The sequence below is a fragment of the Mugil cephalus genome, chromosome 20 (genome assembly GCF_022458985.1).
Source record: "Mugil cephalus isolate CIBA_MC_2020 chromosome 20, CIBA_Mcephalus_1.1, whole genome shotgun sequence".
NCBI lineage: Eukaryota > Metazoa > Chordata > Actinopteri > Mugiliformes > Mugilidae > Mugil > Mugil cephalus.
Genome location: NC_061789.1, coordinates 589,864 through 610,980, shown reverse-complemented (window position 1 = coordinate 610,980; position 21,117 = coordinate 589,864). Strand labels below are relative to the sequence as shown.

At 42.5% G+C, this 21,117-nt stretch overlaps 2 protein-coding genes across 2 annotated transcripts; both read left to right on the top strand.

Moving 5' to 3' along the window:
• The first annotated feature begins 392 nt into the window (after window positions 1-392).
• emp2 (epithelial membrane protein 2) lies at window positions 393-7,603 on the top strand. The gene is made up of 5 exons (XM_047571322.1): window positions 393-556; window positions 5,057-5,214; window positions 5,292-5,400; window positions 5,554-5,694; window positions 5,792-7,603. The coding sequence occupies exons 2-5, from the start codon at window positions 5,137-5,139 to the stop codon at window positions 5,959-5,961; spliced, it is 498 nt and encodes a 165-aa protein (XP_047427278.1). The 5' UTR covers window positions 393-556; window positions 5,057-5,136; the 3' UTR covers window positions 5,962-7,603.
• Window positions 7,604-8,487: 884 nt separating this feature from the next.
• On the top strand, window positions 8,488-21,100 carry nubp1 (nucleotide binding protein 1 (MinD homolog, E. coli)). Its single transcript, XM_047571300.1, has 10 exons — window positions 8,488-8,574; window positions 9,266-9,370; window positions 9,503-9,636; window positions 10,652-10,720; window positions 11,599-11,631; window positions 13,024-13,114; window positions 13,184-13,338; window positions 17,946-18,056; window positions 20,454-20,640; window positions 20,953-21,100. The coding sequence occupies exons 1-10, from the start codon at window positions 8,544-8,546 to the stop codon at window positions 21,012-21,014; spliced, it is 978 nt and encodes a 325-aa protein (XP_047427256.1). The 5' UTR covers window positions 8,488-8,543; the 3' UTR covers window positions 21,015-21,100.
• Window positions 21,101-21,117: the final 17 nt, after the last annotated feature.

Sequence of the window (21,117 nt, the reverse complement as noted above, 5' to 3'; positions counted from 1 at the left end):
CCATGAATGAAAACTATCCCCCCCTCCTGCCACCTTCTCAGTATTCCTCCCATTCTTCGTGCCTTCCTCTCCTCCACTTTTCATCCACTTTTATCTTTTTCATTTCCTTTTTCCTCCCTCCTTGGCCCCTCACCCCTCCACCTCCCCTCACCCCCACCGTCCTGTCTGACATGTGAGGAAACTTTTAAACTTCCTCTTCTCTGTGGACATTTTTCCCGCCGAGGCCCAAATTCTTGCCACCAGTTATTTCATGCACACAGACACACACACACAGACACACACACACACACAGACACACACACACACACACAGAACACACACACACACACACACACACACAGACACACACACAGAAACCACACCCAGGTCCCAGATCCCTCCCACACTCTGCAGCCGGACCAGGGAACGTACATTTTTTTGGTTTGTTTTTGGGACTACGCTCTGAACTCCAGCTGCCACATTCTGTCACTGTTTTCCTTCAGTCTGTTAACTTCCCTCTTCCTCCTCCTGGCTTCTCCTCTCGCAAACATCTGGACCCACGTTCCTCCTCATACGGGTGAGTCAACTTTACTTCAGTTATTTTATTTTATTTTTTAAGTTTCCCTGTATGTGAATGGAGCCCCCTCCCTCTCTGTCTCTGAGTGTGTATCTGGTTTGGTTCCTGAGTTTTTAGCTTTTTATTTTTGTGACTGTGAGAAAAGCTTCAAACCCCTGAAACTGTCCTGAGCCTGATCCTGGGTCTGATCCCGGATGGTGGTGGAGCAGCATCTCCCTCCTCAGACATTTGTTCAGGGTAATAGTGTTTGATGATTCCTCTCTGGGAACTTTCAGCGGATCCTCGCCGCTTGTTTTCCCCTCTGGGTATTTTTACACAGATCGTAACTCAGGCTCAGACGTCGGAAATGAAAGGGGCGTTGTCAGCCACCAGGGCGACTGAGTGAGGGAAATGTGTTCATTTAAACGCACTCATTGAATGTTGAGCAGTTTGCAAAAAAAATAAATAAAATAGTATTTTTGGGAACGGATGCAGGAAACATGTCAGAGTCTGATGGATCCGTTTTTTATTTTATTTTAACTACATTTAAAGAGTCTGTTCATGTGTTAACGTTTACAAACTGTATTAACGTAGAGTTGTGTCTGTGAAGTTTTTAATCACATCCAGTGTTTCCATTCTTTGTTAAAAGTTTTACTTTAAATTATACATTTGATGACTTTTGCAGTTTTGTAGCACAGGCAGCGCCCCCTTGTGGTGGAAGGTTAGAGGAGTTTAAAGGTCACTGCTGCCTGTGATGGACGATACCTTTACATTTAGAGTCAGATGAGCTGGAGACTCTTTGAGAAACTTGCACAGGTTCAAGCTGCAGCACTGAAAGGAGCTGGTGCTGCAGATCTACAGGAGAATCTTTACTTACAATCTGCCAAACTTTCATTAAACGTCCTAACATGTGAAGAAATGGGTTAGATGTTTGGAAGAATGTGTCATTTAAAGGTGAAGGAGGAGTTCTCTCCACTCGGCTCCTTCTTGCTCGGTGACACTGCTCCACATTCATCTGAAAGTATTTCCTGTGAAAGCAGCGGGAGGATGTTTGAGACGTTTGGGAGCAGCGGGATCAGACAGCGGGGTCAGTGTGAGCGTTTAATGGACGAAAACAAACCGCTAACGGGAGCGAGAAGGAAAAGGACGAGTGATTACTCTGCACCGTCCCTCCAGGAATGTGAGACAAGAGACTCAGACGCACAGAAAGCGAGTTCCCTGAGCCCAACATGAAAGAGTTCCTGCCTTTAAACCTGCAGGAAACCACATGTGTCCTTTAAGACCAAACCTCAGCCTTTACGTTCAGTCTAGTTTTATTCCTTCGCCTCAAACCAACAAAATGAGACAAAACTTCAGCCTCAGTCTGAGCAAGTTTTCCAGACTGAAGGTGGACGAGGGGCCAGACGCTCGGCTGGAAGTCGGCTGCTCTCCTCAATCTTTCTCAATCAGAGTTTCCATGGCCAGAGACCAAACACAGAGACAGAGACAGAGACAGAGACAGGACGGGACAACGTGAAACAGGCAGAGAGACAGAGAGAGGCCCAGTTAAGTCTGTGGCTTTGTGTTTTATGAAAAGAGTAAAAAAGGACATTAAAAGTCAGCATTTTCCAGCGGGCAGAAAGAATCAGCGCACACACAGGTTTCCAGCGAGTCCCCGGCCTCCGATTATAAGGCTGAGTGGAGCGGAGGAATGGCTGTTTCAGGGGCCGCAGCCAAGAAGTTAAAACACGTCCAGTTAATAAAACGTTAAAGCTGCTAAAACGCTGCTGATGGGGAGAAAACACACTCCTCCTCCTCCTCCTCCTCCTCCTCTTTTTATTTTCCGACTGGAGACTTTCTGTGGTCGTTTTTTTTTTTTTTTTTTTACGAGTGGGTTTCATAAAAGACTGAGATTTAAATTTCCCCTCCGAGCCGAGCCGCCACCTGTAAACGGTTCCCCGGACTGACAGCCCACAGCTGAGGGAACATCTTTTATTACAGGACACAGAGCAGAGCAGCAGCTGCTCCCTGGTGTCAGACAATCACAGCTTCCTCGTTTTATTACGACGAGACGCCTCCGCATCTCGCTGGTGGTTCCCTGGGAATGTGGAGCTCCAGCTCTGTTTACATGGGCTCTGGTCCTTAAATCTGAGATATGAATCCAGCCTCCACGTGGGGTAAACACCAGGCTGAGGAGTTCAGAGGAGGGACGGAGACGTGGAGACGTCTTCTAAGGACCCGGATTATTATCACAGTGACTCTAATATATAGATACTAAAGTAAACAGTGAGTAAACAAGATACAAACATTGTGCAGGGAAATAAATGTTCAGAACATTCTTCTGTTTTATTTCCAGTGGGTTTCGTTCGTGCCGTTAGTGTTTGAGCTGTTTGTTACGTTCAACCTTCAGGCTTTTCTCCTCACACCATATTTAATTTGTTCCTAATTAGTTTGTGTTTGCTCAATAAAACCAGAGTCCTGTTAACTTCCACGCTGAACTACAGTTTTTATGATAATTAGTTAAACAACGAATGTTTTAACGAAGCAAACACAAGAAAGACGAGGTGTAAAATAAAATAACGAGCAGCTGCATCTTTCTGTCCGACTCCACGTCCTTTAAACCAGATCCAGTTTTATGGGCTTTTACATGTGTGTTGGTTCATTCTCATGTTTTTGTTTTTCTCTTTTCCCTCCATTTTCCTCCAATCACGTTCCTTTCCTGTCCTCCCTCCTCCCTCCCTCCTCCCTCCTCCTCCCTCCTCCTCCCTCCTCCCTCCCTCCTCCCTCCTCCTCCTCCCTCCTCCTCCTGTGTGTGTCTGTACATGTTGAGTAGATGGTTTTCAGTTCCTGCAGATCAGATCAGATCAGCTGGTTTTTCTCCTCCACTGTGCATCTTTGTTAAATCTACCGTCAGAAAACATTCATACGTTATAAATACGTTAAACATTCATACGTTATAAATAAAGATGTAGAAGCTGCTGCGTGCACACAGTTCTTCTCCTAATGCTTGTTATATCTGTGCATGTGGAGACTTGACTGAAGAGCGTTAAAAAATCCTCCTTTGTGACTTTAATCCTCGATATAATTTAAACAGGTGGTTTCTATTAAAACTGAAAGAAATTTGCTCCGGAGGCTGAAACTGTTTTTCATACCAGGCTGGAACCATGTTTGTTTCTGCTGGGAGGGTTTTAACGTGGAGGTCTCTGGGGACCGAGTCCACGCTGGAGCCACGCTTCAGTTTTCAGGACCTGATGTTTGATTTTCCCTCTCGGTATAAAGTATAAAATCAACACGGTCACGTTTTAATGGTAAATATTCCTCCTGCAGACGTTTTAATTCTCTGGTTGCAGAGTTTAAACCTGTGTGCATATAGCTTTCTATTTTTTCTATTTTTCTATCCCCCCCCCCCCTCAGACAGGGAGGACCCCACCACCACAGCAAAAAAAAAAAAAAAAAATGGTGGTCTGCTTCCTGTTGGCGGGGAGAGGCTGTTTTTACTGTGACTCCATTTTAGCGGAGAAGGCTAATTCCTGCTGTCTGGCTGCGTGTGTGTGTGTGTGTGTGTGCTTTTAAACACGTTCAGCCTCTGAGGCAGAAATCAGATTCATATGTGGAGTTAAACGTCGCGGCCAGACTCTCGTCCTGACATCGTTTCATAAACGGAGCCTCCGCGGCACAATCTGGATGGAAACATCAACCAGAGATTCTGATATTTGTGCAGAGAAACTGAACGATGACAACATATTCTTTTAGCTTCGCTGAGCAAAACTGTGTCCTGGATGAAATAACAGACAGTTTCCTGGAGAATGCATGAACGATAATAAATAAAAGAGGTAAAAAAGAAATGTAGAAGCAGCTCCATCAAAAAAAAAAAAAAAGCAACTAGACCAACAAACAGAATCCGTGACGTCTGTTATTACTGTCAACAGTCTGAACTCCCTGAAGCCACAATGCTCGTTTTATTTGCTTTCACTCGTTAATATGGAGCAAGAAGAGATCGTAATGAAAACCGACACGATCTGGTTCAGTCTGACTCTGGACACCAGGTCTGTTCCTGCACAATGAAAACGGATGGCGCTGGTTAGCTACTGGTTAGCTGCTGGTTAGCTACTGGTTAGCTTCACTCAGGTGGACAGAGGAAGAGCGATGAGTTCACAGACTGTAGGAAAGAACAGGCTTCAGACCAGACGTCCAGGAGGTTTTCTTCTTATTGAATTAGAGTCTGATCTCCACTCGTACTGAACTAAAATGAAACATCATCATATATCAACTACCTACACTGACTGAAACCATCCTTGTATTTCACAGTTTTAGTCCCGCCCACTAACATGGAGGGGGTGGAGCTTATGTCCTATACTGCAGCCTCCAGCCACCAGGGGGAGCTCTACTAGCTCTGGCTTCAGTTTTCAGTTTGTTGTGCTCCTCCTCTAACTATGTGTTGTGTTGCACCTGAGGAGGAAAATTCACCCGTAACATAAAAGCTCTTTAAAAAGTTATTGTGCGATCGTGTGTTGGTGATTTCAGCTGCTGCTTTATTTTCAGATCCGTTTCATGTGAGAGTTCCTTCCTCCTGCTCATCAGTCCGTGACGTTTCTGTTTGTCCTGAGCCGTGAACCGGAGCCATGCTGGTCATCTTAGCCTTCATCATCCTCTTCCACCTGGCTGCAGCCATCCTGCTCTTCGTCGCCACCATTCACAACGTGAGTCGAGAGTCAGCTGATCAGACTGATCCGAGTCTAAAGCACGATGCTAACCCCCCGTTTCCTCCCCGGTGCAGGCGTGGTGGGTGGTGTCAAAACCAGGACAGGACGTCATCTACTCTGACCTGTGGTACTCCTGTAACTCCACCTGCGTCTCCGTGAAGAACAGCCACAGCAGAGACGCAGGTAAGACTGAGCCTGAGACGGTTTTAGTCTGTTAGTCTGTTGGAGTTTACGTGTTGACGCCTCTGTTCTCTCCGTCCTCTCTGTCCTCTCCGTCCTCTCCGTCCTCTCTGTCCTCTCCGTCCTCTCCGTCCTCTCTGTCCTCTCTGTCCTCAGCGTATCTGCAGGCCGTCCAGGCCACCATGATCCTGGCCATCATCTTATGCTGCGTCAGCTTCTTCGTCTTCATCCTTCAGCTGTTCAGGATCAAACAAGGAGAGCGATTCATCTTCACCGCCGTCATCCAGCTCCTGGCCTGTATGTGCGATGTGCTCCACCCAGACGCGTGAAATTAAACTTTAAAATGCCTAAAAACACCTTTAAATGTGCATGTTTTTTAACCTCCTCCCTCCAGCTCTATGCGTGATGGTTGCAGCGTCCATCTACACGGCTCAGAACGACAGCTTCCACGAGTCCGACCTAAAGAAGGGCAACTACGGCTCCTCCTTCATCCTGGCCTGGATCAGCTTCCCCATGACCCTCATCAGCGGCAGCATGTACCTGGTGCTCAGGAAGCGTAAATAGAGGAGGAAACTCAAACACACGAACAGGAAGTTGGACACAAAAGAACAATTTTTCCTCGACAAACACACAATCTCTGTCTCAGCTTTTAGGTCTTAGAAGGAAGTCCACCCCACATCTCATGTCAAGTCCCAGCTTCAGATCCAGAAAACACATTTTCATTTCATCCTGGTTCTTACTGAATGAGACGCAGTAGCGGTTTGATGTTGGTTTGGTGTCTCTTAGAGAATGTAATTCTTTTATATTTCCCACGTAAAGTGCAGCCAGCTCGTCAATGACAGGAGCTAAGGTGACGTCTGTGTTCAGGTGTGAGAGGAAGATGTCAGTGAATAGTTGATGTGCTGCTTGGAAGAAGTTCTCTGCTGCATTGATTAGGATCACAACCTTCGTACCGTATGAAGACTCGTGTGGAGGTTTGTCTGCCTGGGACGCAGCAGCTGGACGTTTCAACAGGGTCCACTCTTTTTATTTCTCGTGAAGCTTTAGTCAACTGAATTTACTTTGTACATATTTGCTGTGTTTGTATAGTTGAGGTAAAACTCGGATAATAAAAGTCTATATATTAAAAAAGAATCTCATGTTAACTGTAGCGTACAGGAAGTGTAGTAAAGTAGAATCATTTGTAGGATTTTAATATTCTTCTGTTAGTGACTCGTGCTTTAACGTGGAACCAATGACGTTGCTGTGATGTTTGGGATTTAAAACGTCTGAAGAGAAACATGCAAACTTGAAAAATGAATGAACATTTCTTTGTTGTTTTGTTCACGACTTCAGTGAAACAGAGACTAAAGTTATTTATTGTTTCAAACCACTGTTTTCTTTGTAGTGATGTAGGAACTGGTGAAGTTTTGACACAGTTTTCTCTCCTGTTTGGTCGATTAATGGAACAAAATGCATTTAACACCGAAGGGTTTGGTTCCGTTTTCTACCAGAATCCTTCCACGTGATTTATCCCTAACTACAGTGTTTTGGGCTTTAGAGTTGGATGAAGCTGCAGGGACTGAAAACATTTCACGGAAAGAATTTTGTCTTGGACTCTTTGGCTGCTTCAGAGATGAAGTTTGTCCCTTAGAGCCTGAAAACCGAGCTCCACAGTCGTGAAGAACGAGGGAAAACTGATGCAAGTGAAGTGTCTTTGCTCTGATATCTGAAGTTGATACTTGAAAATTAACAAAAACACATTTGAGGCCAAGATTGTCCTGTTTGTTACTCATTCATTCTGTTGTTTCATGAACTGATTATACGCCTCCTGTTAGAAAGCATGATTTCATCTTTCAGTAAATCCCTGGACGTATCCTGAGGGAACATGTTCGTCTCTGTATTAAAGTTTCCTTTAAAGCTGCAGACAAACATGATTCCTCCCGGGGCCGAACCGCCAAAGCATTTCAAGTCTTAGAAGCCAAAACTTTATTTAAGGGGATTTTATTTTATTTTCTTTGCAGTTCAACTATTTCTTATTCCTGATGAAGTATTAATTCCTCACTGATTGAGTCTCATGTTGCTCTGTCTTCTTCTACCAATGTGTTAAGAACTTAAATTAAACCTTTCATTTTATTGCATGAGTTTTTTTGTTGTTAGTTTTGATAAATTCCTCTTTGTTTCTGTCCGTTAATGTTTTAGGTTAATAAAATGACATTGTTCTATTTATGCTGAGTCAGTTTCTGCATCCAGCTCCAGGAAGGAGATGTTGTCTGCTGCTGCCTCCTAGTGGACGGAGAGAGAACTACACCACGGAAAGTTTTAGGTTTTTATTGTCACAGGAGAATAATAATGATAATAATAATAGTAATAATAATAATAATAATAATAATAATAATAATAATAATAATAGTAATAAAACATTCATCCAGGACTGTGCTGCATAAAAACAACTAAGACAGAAGGACATAGAACCAAATCTGTGAAGGGTCTTTATGACTTCATTACCAAACATACATACACACAGAAACCTGTTTTCTATTAAAAAAATTTTAAAAAATGTCATATAGTGCCAGGTGGTAAGTAACAAGTAACTTCCTCCTCTCTGTGTTCATTAGAGTTCATTATGGGCCAAACATGTGAAGGCTGCAGAAGCTCAGCAGGCCTCATTCTCCTCATCTCTGAGAGTTATTTTTTAATGTAATGCATAGAAATAAAGCATCTATGTGTCAAACTCTAATGTTTTAATAAGAGAGTAAATGGAAAGAGTAAACCTGGTTATTTAGAGACTTGACGTTTGAACTGATACATGTGACCATATTAATTATACTAAGTGAAATTAGTTGATTTAATGTAGAAACTAAAACATCCAGGACACTCATACCGCAATACGTTTTATTTCTTAACTTAATCTGAATGGATGGGGATGAAGTGGTGGTGGACTCATTCAAATATCTACGCCTTTCTCTTAAATATAATAATAACAATAACAATAATAATAACAATAACAACAACAACAATGATAATCTTTTTCGTAACAGACATTCCTCTAGTATCGTTTTGATTTAGATTTTTGTATTTATTAGATAGTTCTGCAGATTTTATTTAGTGTCGTTAGCCGGAACCTTTGAAGGGGACGATATTTGCAGACGGACACATTTTCAAAGATGGCGGACGTACCAGATAATGCTCCAGAACGTAAGCGTTTAAACTTCATATTTTAGGACTTTTATCCCTACGATAATTTATTTAATCCATCAATTAATCATTTTAATTATTGTTCGTAGGTTTTTAGTGATTTTTAAACAAACGAAGACATTTTTCCTTTTCCCTTATTCTCTTAATTACTAACATTGAAATTGTAATTAATTTTCAACAGTTGTTTTTGGCTCATAATAAATCATTAGACTGTGATAATTATCATAATTTAGACGTTTCTTTTTTTTAAAAAAAGAACAGTGGGTTGAAATGAAATGACGCATTTATTTAAGTGCTTTTCTAAGATTAATTATTGTATTTATCATAGAAAGACAACGGAGCGATTGTTAATTAATGCGTTAATTAATTATTATAGTAAATACTAATAAAACGTATTCAGGTTATATAACAACATCCTAAAATGGCTGAGTCATGGTGACTGGTTTCGTCTGTTATTGGTCAATCATCAAAAATAATAATAATCTAACAAATTAGATTTATATATCTACTAACCTCTTACTAACTAACCTCTTAAATATATATGTTTTTACTTTGCTTCCACCTCTGAAGACTTTACTCAGTTTAAACCAGCATGTTTAATGAAATAAGACTGAAACGTGTAAAGAAAGTTTGGGTTTGATGGTAGAAAGGAAGCATCTGCTTCACGCTGATAACGGTTTCATGTGTTTAGATTGTCCCGGGACAACCAGCGATCAGGCCGGAAAGTCTTCGTCCTGCCAGGGTTGTCCCAACCAGCAGATCTGTGCCTCCGGAGCCACGAAGGCTCCCGACCCGGGTAAGACCACACTTCTTATTCCTCATATCATCTCTGAGAATTCTTGATAAAAAGATCTGGACAGTTCAGATGATTCGTGTGGATTTTAAAAGTCCTCGTCTTGATAATTCCTCGTCCTTTATCTCTGCTCAGCAATCGCAGAAATAGGAGCTAAACTGTCGACAGTCAAACACAAGATCCTCGTTCTGTCTGGAAAAGGAGGCGTCGGTAAGAGCACGTTCAGCTCTCACCTGGCCCACGCGCTGGCGAGTGACACCACGAAAGAGGTAACACGTCCCAGAGACACGGGCTGAACCTGGACAGTCAGTACTGATTATACAGGCTGTTTATGAGTGAATGAACCTGTAGCAGGATGCACTTAGATGTAACTGAGACCAGGGTCAGAGTTATTCATATGAACTCATGCTTTAGACGGACGCACTGTTTGTTACACGTCTCCTCTAAAACTTCTTGTGCGTTGAGCTGCATTTAAAGCTGCTGTGCCTCAATAATCCTCCTCTAACTGATCCCACGGGTAATTTTTCCTAAATCAAACCCATAATAGTGGAACTGATCTGTTCTGATGAGAATAAATCACACAGATCACACAGAACCTTTCAGAGGCAGAAACAAAAACACGTTGACTAAAAAGTTTTCTCTCCCGTGGCTTCGGTTTGAGAACATCTGAAGAACATCTGATCAACATTGTGCTTCCTTACGCTCTCAGCAACGTCCAGATACACAGATACACACGGTGACGTTAACTAACACTGACAGAGTCTGTGTCTCATGTTCTGAATGTTTGTAGATGCTGAAAATCATTTTTATTTCAAGGAAACATCAAGGGATTCTTTTCCTTTGCTGCTCGTCTCCCTCTTGTGGCCAAAGTGTGTATTACAAAAACAAACACATGTAAATATTATTTAAATATTCAGACAAAACTAGTTTCTCCTCAGTTTAGATCAGAGGAAGTTTTTTCTCTCACACCTCAGACTTCTGATGTTATAACACTAGAGAGGAAGCTTCACATCGTTCATTTCTCAGTTTGGAATATTTGTTATTGTTCAACCCAAACCTGAACTCTTAATACATTTACAATAGTCACCTTTAAATAAATAGCAATGCTTTCCTGCTTGATGTGCAGGTAAAAAAATATTATTAAAGTGAGATTTATCAACTCGTTAACACGTCGATTAGAGTTATAATTAATTCATTAACCCTTCTCTCAGCTCTGAGCTTCTCTTCAACCTTTGAAAAGACAATAAATATAATTAAAGGGCGTTTGTTTCTCTCTGTTCTTAGGTGGCTCTGCTGGATGTCGATATCTGTGGTCCGTCGATTCCACGGATCATGGGCTTAGAGGGAGAACAAGTAAGTCACACTGTGTGTGTGTGTGTGTGTGTGTGTGTGTGTGTGTGTGTGTGTGTGTGTGTACATACCCTGAATAAATAGTGTGTGTGTACATAATAAAAGCCAGTGGTCCTGAAGGCGTTTGAATCTCCAGCTCTAGAGGGCTGGTGGGGGGGTTCACACTGGAACATCTGTGGGCGTTCATCAGAAACGTCTGACTAATATTAGTCATCAGAAAACTTGAGGGATTCCTGTAAACGTGAACTTTCCTCCGTCGCCTCAGAGAGATGAAGGAGGCTTCATCTCTCTGGTAGATTTGTTTCTTCAGCCTCAGAACTTCCTGTTTTTCTAGATCCGCTGGCTTCAACAGCAGCAGAAGTTTCCAAATGCAAATATCACACCTGGAAATAACTGCAAGAAGTTTGTCACATCTGTCCAGGAAACTGTCCACACACCTCAGAGACCAGTCAAACGGAAACTGGTTTCTAGAAGCTGCTCTGAACCACAGGTGTTTAACATGAAGAAGAGGCCCAGAACAGGCTCTGACCTGAATGAATGAAGTGACATGGAAGAGTCTGACCTTTAAATGAAAATAACTGTGTCACGGTTTCACAGTTTTAGTCTGAGACGTGACGACTATGAGGATATTTTAAAACATTCTCCTAATTTACTTGTTCTTCTTTGCACTAAAACAAAGGAAATGATGTGGAAAAGTTCGGCTCTAAACCTCTTTCCTTCCTTTAGTCTGGATGGAACTGAGAGTCTGAACTTTATTTATGTGACTGTAACTTCTTTACAATCAGTTCAACAGCTTAAAGATAATTAAAAAATGAATTGTCTTTATTTCCTTGTCGTCTGTGTTTGCTTACGTTCTTGTTCGTGTTTAATGTCGTCTGTAGGTTCATCAGAGCGGCTCAGGATGGTCTCCTGTGGTGAGTCCCTCCCTCCCCCCTCCCTCCATCCCCCCTCCATCCCCCCTCCATCCCCCCTCCATCCCCCCTCCATCCCCCCTCCATCTGTCTGTGTCACTGTGTGGAAACGTTTCATGAAAGTAGCACAGAGGCGCATGTGAGGAAACATCACGAGGGTTAGAACCAGAACTAGCTCAGATAAAAACCAGGTGGAAGCTTTACACCAGACCTATTCAATGAGTGGCCCGCGGCCCACATGCGGCCCAGAGGAACTTGCAAAGTGGCCGGCGAGTCTGCAGATGTTTCTATAGAAGCTAATTAGTTTGCTAGCATCACACAACCTGTAGCTCACTGTTAAACATGTCTCTGATGACCCTGAAATGGAAAATTAAAAATGAAAACCGTTGGTTTAACCATGTTTGGACTGACAAATATCTATTTATTTTATTATCCAAGCACCAAACCCATGTGTTTATTATGCAACGAGTGTGTTTAAAGATTATAACGTTCAGAGGCACCGCTTTGAAAAACACCTTCCAGACAAACTTCCCTGAAGGATCAGAGGAAAGAGCTAAAGCACAAAGTTTAGAGCTCCAGTGTTTGGTCATTTCATCGTGTTACATATCGGACTAGTTGCACCTTCAGTTACGGTGGAAGGTGTTTTTATTTATTCACATCTTTATTTCTGTTCCCTCCTCTTCCTCTTCCCTCCTGTACGGGAGATGTTTGCACCTTTTCTGTGTTTACTGGGTTTGGTGCTGAGGCGACATGATGCTAATGATTTGTGTTTGATTTGTTGGGTCTGGATGATGTTTTGTTAGTGATCATTGGTTACGTGTGTGTTAATTACTGTTTGATGACACTGATATATAGATATATAAAACTAAACCTTATGGTGAGGCTACTATAAAAGGTCTGTGCTGTTTTATATGCGCTTTGAGATGGACCTGGGTCACACATGACCAAATAGGTTTTGCACTTTTTAAAAGGCTTTGCTTGTGTCACATTAAAAGGGAACAATAAATACAAATGTTTTTTATTTACTTTATTACTTTACTACTACTCTAGACTTTAACCTTGTGGAGCTGGTTGGTGAAAGTAAAGAACTCTGTGATTTCTATTTTAGAAAGAAAGAAGTGTTCACGTGTTAAATCAGACGAGTCCAGAGGTTAGAATAGATTTGAGTTATATGTTGATTCCATGATTTGTTCTTTAACTTCAGTTGTTATGAGTGAAACGAGACATTAAACTGAAAACGTTTCACATTTCAATAAAAGAAAGAAAATGTTGTAAAGTAGCACAAGGTCCCACATGTACGTGTGAATGGGATTCATCTCCAGTCTGTACTCTGTCTCCTTTAACCTGTAACAAAGCTGCGTTGGTTCCTGAATAAAGTGTGTGTTCTGGTCCCAGTACGTGGAGGACAACCTGGCCGTCATGTCCATCGGGTTCCTGCTGGGGAGCCCTGACGACGCCGTGATCTGGAGGGGCCCGAAGAAGAACGGTCAGTGAGCGGCGCCGGCGCTGGTCCGATGTTTCGTGCAGATGTGACTCAGATGTTCGTCTCCTTCAGGGATGATCAAGCAGTTTCTGAGGGACGTGGACTGGGGGGAGCTGGACTACCTCATCGTGGACACGCCCCCCGGGACCTCTGACGAGCACCTGTCAATCATCCAGTACCTGAGCGCCACTCACGTGGACGGAGCCGTCATCATCACCACACCACAGGTACGCGAACATGGGCGCCCCCTAGTGGACAGGTGAGGAGCTCAGAGGCTCAGCAGGGGTTTGGAAATAACTAAAGATTCAGTTTTATTTCTGTAGCGTTTTTATTTAATCATGGATCATCCTCATTAGTCCTGATCTCTGAAAACTCACACATGACACATCTGAACACAACACAGAACAAAGTGAACGTGCTGCATCTGTGTTCATGTTGTGTTCTGTCAGTTCACTTTGTACATGTGGTTGTAGTTCTTGTGTGTTTCATCACTTTATTGTCAACTCTGACATAATTTAATTCTTCAAAGATTAAGGTGAAGCAACAGAAACGTAAAATGTGCAAATGTGAGATTTAAAAAAAAAAAAGGACAGAATATATATATATATATAAAATGTATTTTAACAAAGAACACGACTAATAGACATAAAGTGACTGGTGGAGTCTGTGAACATTAAAAAAAACTAAAGAAATTAGCAGTTATTTGGTTTTCATGTTAAAATCCAAACATTAACATTGAAATTAAAGGTATTTTTCTTCAACATGGTCGGAAACGGAAAAACAAAACTTTCATTTTTTTTAATATTGCGCGACCGGAAGTTGTTTTCAGAGTAAAAGATATTTGAGTCTGGTCCAGGTAGAAAAACCACAGGTAGAAGTCGTGTAGCTGAACACGGTATCGTCCTCATACGTCTCTCACTTTGAAAACGACTTTTAACGATTTTAGTTTTAGTTTTTTTCAAGTTTTTATTCTTTCTCGACCCCGATAAAGAAAAATACCTTGAGCTTGAGTTTAAAGTTTTAAATGTTAAAATTAAAATTAGGGGTACACGATAATTATCGGCCCGATATCAGGAAATTATGACATCGTTCCGGTAAGTCCGATATCATGAGTTATCGGCCTGATAACATATAATATATATTTTAATCAGGTTTAATCAGGTTTAATCAGGTTTAATCCGTCTCCTACATGAGACCTGCACAGCCTGCAGTGAATGCTGCATTCAAGTGGTGTCAGCATAATCAGAACAACTATTTTCTGACTTGACTGAAATGCATCACTCCCTCATGTCAGAAAACAACTCGTGAACTCATCATGATTTTGGTGGAAGCTGATTGATACCAACGTCTTATCCACAGTATTTACTCACTGTCCTGGATGTTACACATTAATCATAGAAACATGAACATGAAAAGGTCGGGGAAACAACTCGCAGACTGGGAAAGGGGAATTTCCGTCACCGCATGAATGCATCACAGCGTGCATAGTTTGTAAATATAAAAGATGGCGGCAGCAGTGAGGGAGTTTTTTAACGGCTGAGCGCAATAAATCTTTAATGAAAAAACCACAGGGAGGGAGAAAGAGAAATGTTTGACTCGAACTCGTGTCAGTGCATAATTTATGTTTTAGAAGTGAACTCTGTCACTTTATTTACTGTTAAACCTGATGCAAAGTGTTTCAGGTCCTTTATTATTCAGTGATGTTCATCTGAAATATCAGATAGTTTTGTTTGAACTTGATCTTTTAGCAAATGCTTGCTGATAGTTTCTCATCTGAAAAAATATATATCTTCCTTTTTTCCTTTTAAGAGTCAAACCTGTTTGTTCCTTAGTTTGTCTTATCTCCAGGTATGTTATCGGTATCTGTATCAGCAGAAAGTTATCGGTATCAGTTTTTTAAAAAAGTTATCGTTCTTCCATAGTTTAAATTAAACAACGGCTCCTTTTTGGTTTTTAATGTTCTTTTCTGAACGCTGCAAAAAAAGGGATGAAATGACTTTTGTCAGTGTTTTTTGTTTTTGTGGCAGGAACCTTAAAAAACAGACAATGACAAATGGACAAAACTTGTAAAAACTTTACACAAAAACTAAGTCCTGATAAGGTTAAACGTCATCACACAAGATAGAAAAGATGAGGAAGTTTCGCATGGAAGCAGGTTTGACTCGTTTTCACCTGCTGTTTAAGGCTCTATTATATAAAGGTGACGTAACTGTAGTTACTTCAGTTTATTTCACTTATTTGTTTTTCCATCTTTAACAATAATCTGGTCCACGTGTGTGACTCTAAACACTCATGGTCTGATCTGGAGCCAGTGATGTCGCCATTAGTCAGCAGACAGGGAAAGTCCAGATAATACCTACGAGTATTATTTGTATTTCGGTTGGTTTGTGTCCGTTAAACCGTGTCACTCCAGTGATTGTGATAGTGACACTAAAAAACCACAACAGAGGAGCAGAGCGGAGCCGCTAATGGGCTCAGACGTGTTACTCAGAACATAACGTCTATTACAGCTGCTCCCAGTAATAACCAGAGCTCTGCAGCAGCAACGTGTTTAACGGGGGACACACATCATGTGGCACCATCAGATAATCAGGAGGCAATTCCAAGAAAAAGAGTAAAGCACCATTATATAAACTATACATATTATTTTAATATAACAGTAAAATATAGTAGTACAATGTCTTTGTTTTCACTTGATTCTGACTGTAAACAACTTAGTATAACCGGTGGCTAAGGCACTATCTACCGGCATTAAGGCTTTATCATTATAGCATTAGCACGCTAGCCATAATAAAGTAGTTACTGAGGTAAAGTTAAATTAAATGTGTCCATCTACATGGACATAAATCACATGAACCGTTCCCTGGTTGGACAGACTCTCTCTGATATTTACTGCGTTGGTTCATCTCATTTCACTTTTGGCTTATGAGATTATGAAACCGCCTAAAACTGTGGTTGAATTAGATGCAGACGTCATTGATAAATTACAGTTTCAGGGTTAGTGCTGCAGTGGGCCGGGTCAGAACCTCTACTGGGCCACTTCTGGCCCGCGGACCGCATGTTTGACACCTGTGACGTAGCGGCTGGTCGTCTTTTTGCGGTGCATTCAAGTGCAGTCCGGTCACAGGAGACATGAGGAGACGTCACAGTTGGTCTTCAGTGGATTTAAAGCATTTATTGAACATCGACCTTCGACCTGTGATCGACTCTGAAACAGGGAAGAAACACGTCGCTGATGATTCGAATGTTTCACTCAGTGCGTTTACATGCACGTGGAAAAATAAACAAATTATTGCCTTAATCGGACTCTAACAGCAGAACTTAAGTGCATGTAAACACGTTACTCTGATTAAAGTCTGAGTTCTCGTTGTCTGATTGAGACGCACAGATAATGTGATTGAATCTGAGTTTTCATCGGATGATGCGTGTGCGCATGCTCCACCACCACCAGAACAAACACGTCCATGAAGCCGATCACAGAAGAAGAAGAAGAGAAACGGAGGCGTCTGAGGGACAGTGCGGATTTACCTGCACCAGAAATAACACGAACATTACGTATAAGATTAAAAATGTTCTATTATCCGTCTGGTTGTTGTTTAAATGTCTGACACATGAACGACTCTAGTTTATTACATCACGTAATAGATCAACCAGAAATCAGCCGTATTAACGTGGTATTAACCCGCTGAAAAGACACGTGTCGCCCCCTAGTGTGGAGGAGGAGAACAGTTATTAGGTAAACTGGGACAAGGACGTAGTCAGAAAGTAGAGTTTAGAGCAAAGCTCCATTAAACTCTGCATGTAAACGCTCTGAATGAGATGAGTCATGAGACCGTTCGTCAGTCAACAACTGTCTAATAAGGAACCATTAGATCGAGAGCGTTATTGCACAATAAAAGGTTAAGTAGACGTTTCTTTACACAATAACATGACCATGGCACCATCGACTCATTAAACACAACACAAGGCCGAATCCTTCACATCCTTCACATTCCTTCGGTCCTTGTGTCCGTGTGAGTGGGACCGGACGCACTAACCTGGTTTCGCCACCAGGCTTCAGAACCAGCCGGACAGTTCTTCATCTGTGTTTATCTCTCAGCTGCTTTGGTTCTCAGAGAAACCAGGGCTGGGTCCAGTGAGGTCACTTCCTCATTCCACCCATTCTCTCTTTGTTCACCAAACCCAAACACAGCCCGGCTGGAATTACCCAACCACAGCCCGGTTTGATATTAACCTGCTCCGGTTTGACGCCTGAATGTTTTCTCAGGCCGCTAACGTAGAAAATTAACACAGAAAGAGAAAGGAAACGTTCACCTTCTTCTTTCTGGCTTCGTTAGCATGAACTGGTTTTTCACAAACATCCAACACAACAACTCAGGAATAAACTTTGTCCAACATGAAAATACCAGGACTGCCCCCCCCCTCTTCCTCGTAATTGCAGTTTCCTTCCTCCTCATGTTTATCTTCACAGATGACCTCACCCCCTGAAATCTCTGAGTGATTTCATTTCATCCTATTCACAGACACATTATTTCATTATTTCAAAGTTTGACTCATGAAAAACCACCTGCTGCCACCCAGACACCACCACACACACACACACACCCTCCTTCATAGACGTGGTTAGATTTAGATTTAGATTTAGTTTTATTCGCTGTATTCGCTCTGTCGTTTAAAGTGCTGCTGTAGATGTGTTGGTTCCAGAGTTTCCAGGTTTGTTTGTCTCATGTTGTGATTGTGATTATTGGTGAAGTCCTCGTGCGACCACCAAACTAAAATGATCCGTGCATGTTTCCTGGAAGTGTTTTTGTGTTTGTGGACGTTCCTCCTGCAGGAGGTGTCTCTGCAGGACGTGAGGAAGGAGATCCGGTTCTGCCAGAAGGTGAAGCTGCCGATCATCGGCGTGGTGGAGAACATGAGCGGCTTCGTGTGTCCTCACTGCAAGGTGACAACAACGCGGCGTCTGTCTCTTTAAAGAGCTGAGCTCAGCCGCCAGAATTAGAGAACCGTCTAATTTGATAAAGTCACAGATACGACTTAGGAACCACAGAAAAGAGGAACCGGCCTCACACACACACACTCAGCAACATCTTTATCTTTTTACGTTCACCGAGTTAAAGTTAAACGTTGTTCCTCTTAATAAGTTAATGTTCATAAATGAGTGGCTCTGTCTGAAGGAGCATTCTGCTGATTTTAGGTAAATATCTGTTCACTCTGAAGAAACTGGACCAAAGCTGAGTTAATGAAATGAAGCTGAGAGCAGGTTCACGTTACTTTATTACCCTCAGGAAGCAGCAGGTACCAGGGACGGTTAGAAACTATAAAATACAGGTTCATTTATACAGTTAACAAGTCGACATAGCTCCAGGTGCTAAACACTGTTTATATGTTGGTTCTGAAACTCATTCTTTAAAGGCTGAAAACTAACTGACAGGATAGATTCAGCTTTTCTCAACATTTTCTCCAGCTTTTCTGCTTAGAACTAATTAAAGAGCTTCATTCAGAAAACACTTATATTATGTGTTATAATCTGATGAGACTTTATCTGATTGATAAAGAGAGAAAGGGGAGGAGCTTAGCTTCCTGTGAGGCCCATCAATCAAAGAGACCACGCCCCCTTCGTTCTGAAGAGCCTTTAATATTTGGTCTAATTTAAACACTTTTAGGAACATTGTACAGTTTAATAAAAGAGGAAATGATCTGCAGACTGAAGCTGTTTCTGTATGTGCCTCTAGTGGACGTCACAGGACCTGCAGTTTCTCTTTAGCTGCTCTTTAACATTCATTTTTAAGCTTGTTTGAATACATCACACACTGTGAACATCCCTCCCACCCTCAGACTCTTCCTTATGAGGTCATGGGATTATGCAGCAGCTCAGAGGAAACGTTGTTTATGTTTTATTCTGAACAGCGACGGCCTGTTTCTGTGTGAGAGGGAAAGTAAATCAAAAGGAAAAGGACGAGGACGAAAGGAAACGAAAACTAAACCCTCTCTTTTAGGTCATCCACTTTCACACTGGTTTCATGTTTTTAAAAATGAGATAACAGCAAATATTTAACTAGAAATGAGTCATTGAGGTTTTAACGTTGGACATTTTAACAAAAGGTGTCACTTTTCAAGACTCTAGTGGAAACTCAGACCTTCAAATAACCGTCATCAGATCAGACCTGAACTCCCAGCTCCTCCCCCCCCCATCCTTCTATCCTCCCATCCTCCCATCCTCCCAGCTCCTCCCTCCCTCCTTCCCTTCCACCCTCATATCCTCCCCCATCCTTCTATCCTCCCATCCTCCCAGCTCCTCCCTCCCTCCCTCCCTCCTATCCTCCCATCCTACCCTCCCACCCACCCATCCTTCCATCCTCCTATCCTAGCCTCCTATCCTATCCTCCTATCCTATCCTCCTAGCCTCCTATCCTAGCCTCCTATCCTAGCCTCCTATCCTCCTGTCCTATCCTCCTGTCCTATCCTCCTGTCCTATCCTCCTATCCTATCCTATCCTATCCTATCCTCCTATCCTATCCTATCCTATCCTATCCTATCCTCCTATCCTATCCTATCCTATCCTATCCTATCCTATCCTATCCTATCCTATCTTATCCTATCCTCTCCTAGCCTCCTATCCTAGCCTCCTATTCTATCCTCCTATCCTCCTATCCTAGCCTCCTATCCTCCTATCCTATCCTCCTATCCTATTCTCCTAGCCTCCTATCCTAGTCTCCTAGCCTCCTAGCCTCCTATCCTATCCTCCTAGCCTCCTATCCTAGCCTCCTATCCTAGCCTCCTATCCTTCTATCCTATCCTCCTAGCCTCCTATCCTAGCCTCCTATCCTAGCCTCCTATCCATCATTGGACATTGTAACCTTTATTGTCTCTTCTGACCCTCAGGTCAAAGTGTTGGTAGTTGAAGCTTCATGTTTCTAAGTGTTGGTAGTTGCTTCATGTTTCTAAGTGTTGGTAGTTGAAGCTTCATGTTTCTAAGTGTTGGTAGTTGAAGCTTTATGTTTCTAAGTGTTGGTAGTTGAAGCTTCATGTTTCTAAGTGTTGGTAGTTGAAGCTTCATGTTTCTAAGTGTTGGTAGTTGAAGCTTCATGTTTCTAAGTGTTGGTAGTTGAAGCTTCATGTTTCTAAATGTTGGTAGTTGAAGCTTCATGTTTCTAAGTGTTGGTAGTTGAAGCTTCATGTTTCTAAATGTTGGTAGTTGAAGCTTCATGTTTCTAAATGTTGGTAGTTGAAGCTTCATGTTTCTAAGTGTTGAAGAGCAGCAGCTGGTTCCTCAGTGACCTCAGAGAGCTGGAGACCCGGGGACTTTCCCAGACCTCTCAACATTTTCTCCTCCTTCCAGAACACGTCGCAGATCTTCCCTCCCACCAGCGGGGGCGCCGAGCAGATGTGCGCGGACCTGAACCTGCCCCTGCTGGGGAAGGTGCCTCTGGACCCGCGGATCGCGCGGAGCTGCGACGAGGGCAAGTCGTTCCTCAGCGAAGTGCCCGAGTCTCCGGCGGCCGAGGTCTTCGGGAGGATGGTGCAGAGTGAGTCGGCTCTTTACGTCACCCGGGGGCTCAGGTGGATTCCTGGGTAGAGAAGTCCGGATTCCGCTGAAGCGTCTGTTTCTGATGACTTGATGTTTATTTGACGTCCTCATTCCCGATTAAATGTAATGAAAGAAGAAGTGGTCAGTGCTGAAATGGGAAGCAGGCGACTAAAGGGGAAGAAGAGCTGCAGCAGATCAGCAGCATGAGGATCGGTTTAAAGTGACACAGAAACATAAACAGAGACGCTTTAATAACCTCCCCCCTCCCCCCCTCTCCCCCCCGTCTCCGCCCCTCCCCACCGCTCCACAGGTATCCAGGAATACTGCTCCAACAGGAGGACGGAGGAGAGGAGCAGCTCCTCATCCATCTGACCATCAGCATCAGCATCAGCATCACACCTTCACTTCATGATGAATTACATGTAAATTACTTACTGCTTTATATAATAAAAATATTAACCTCTAAGATTCTTTG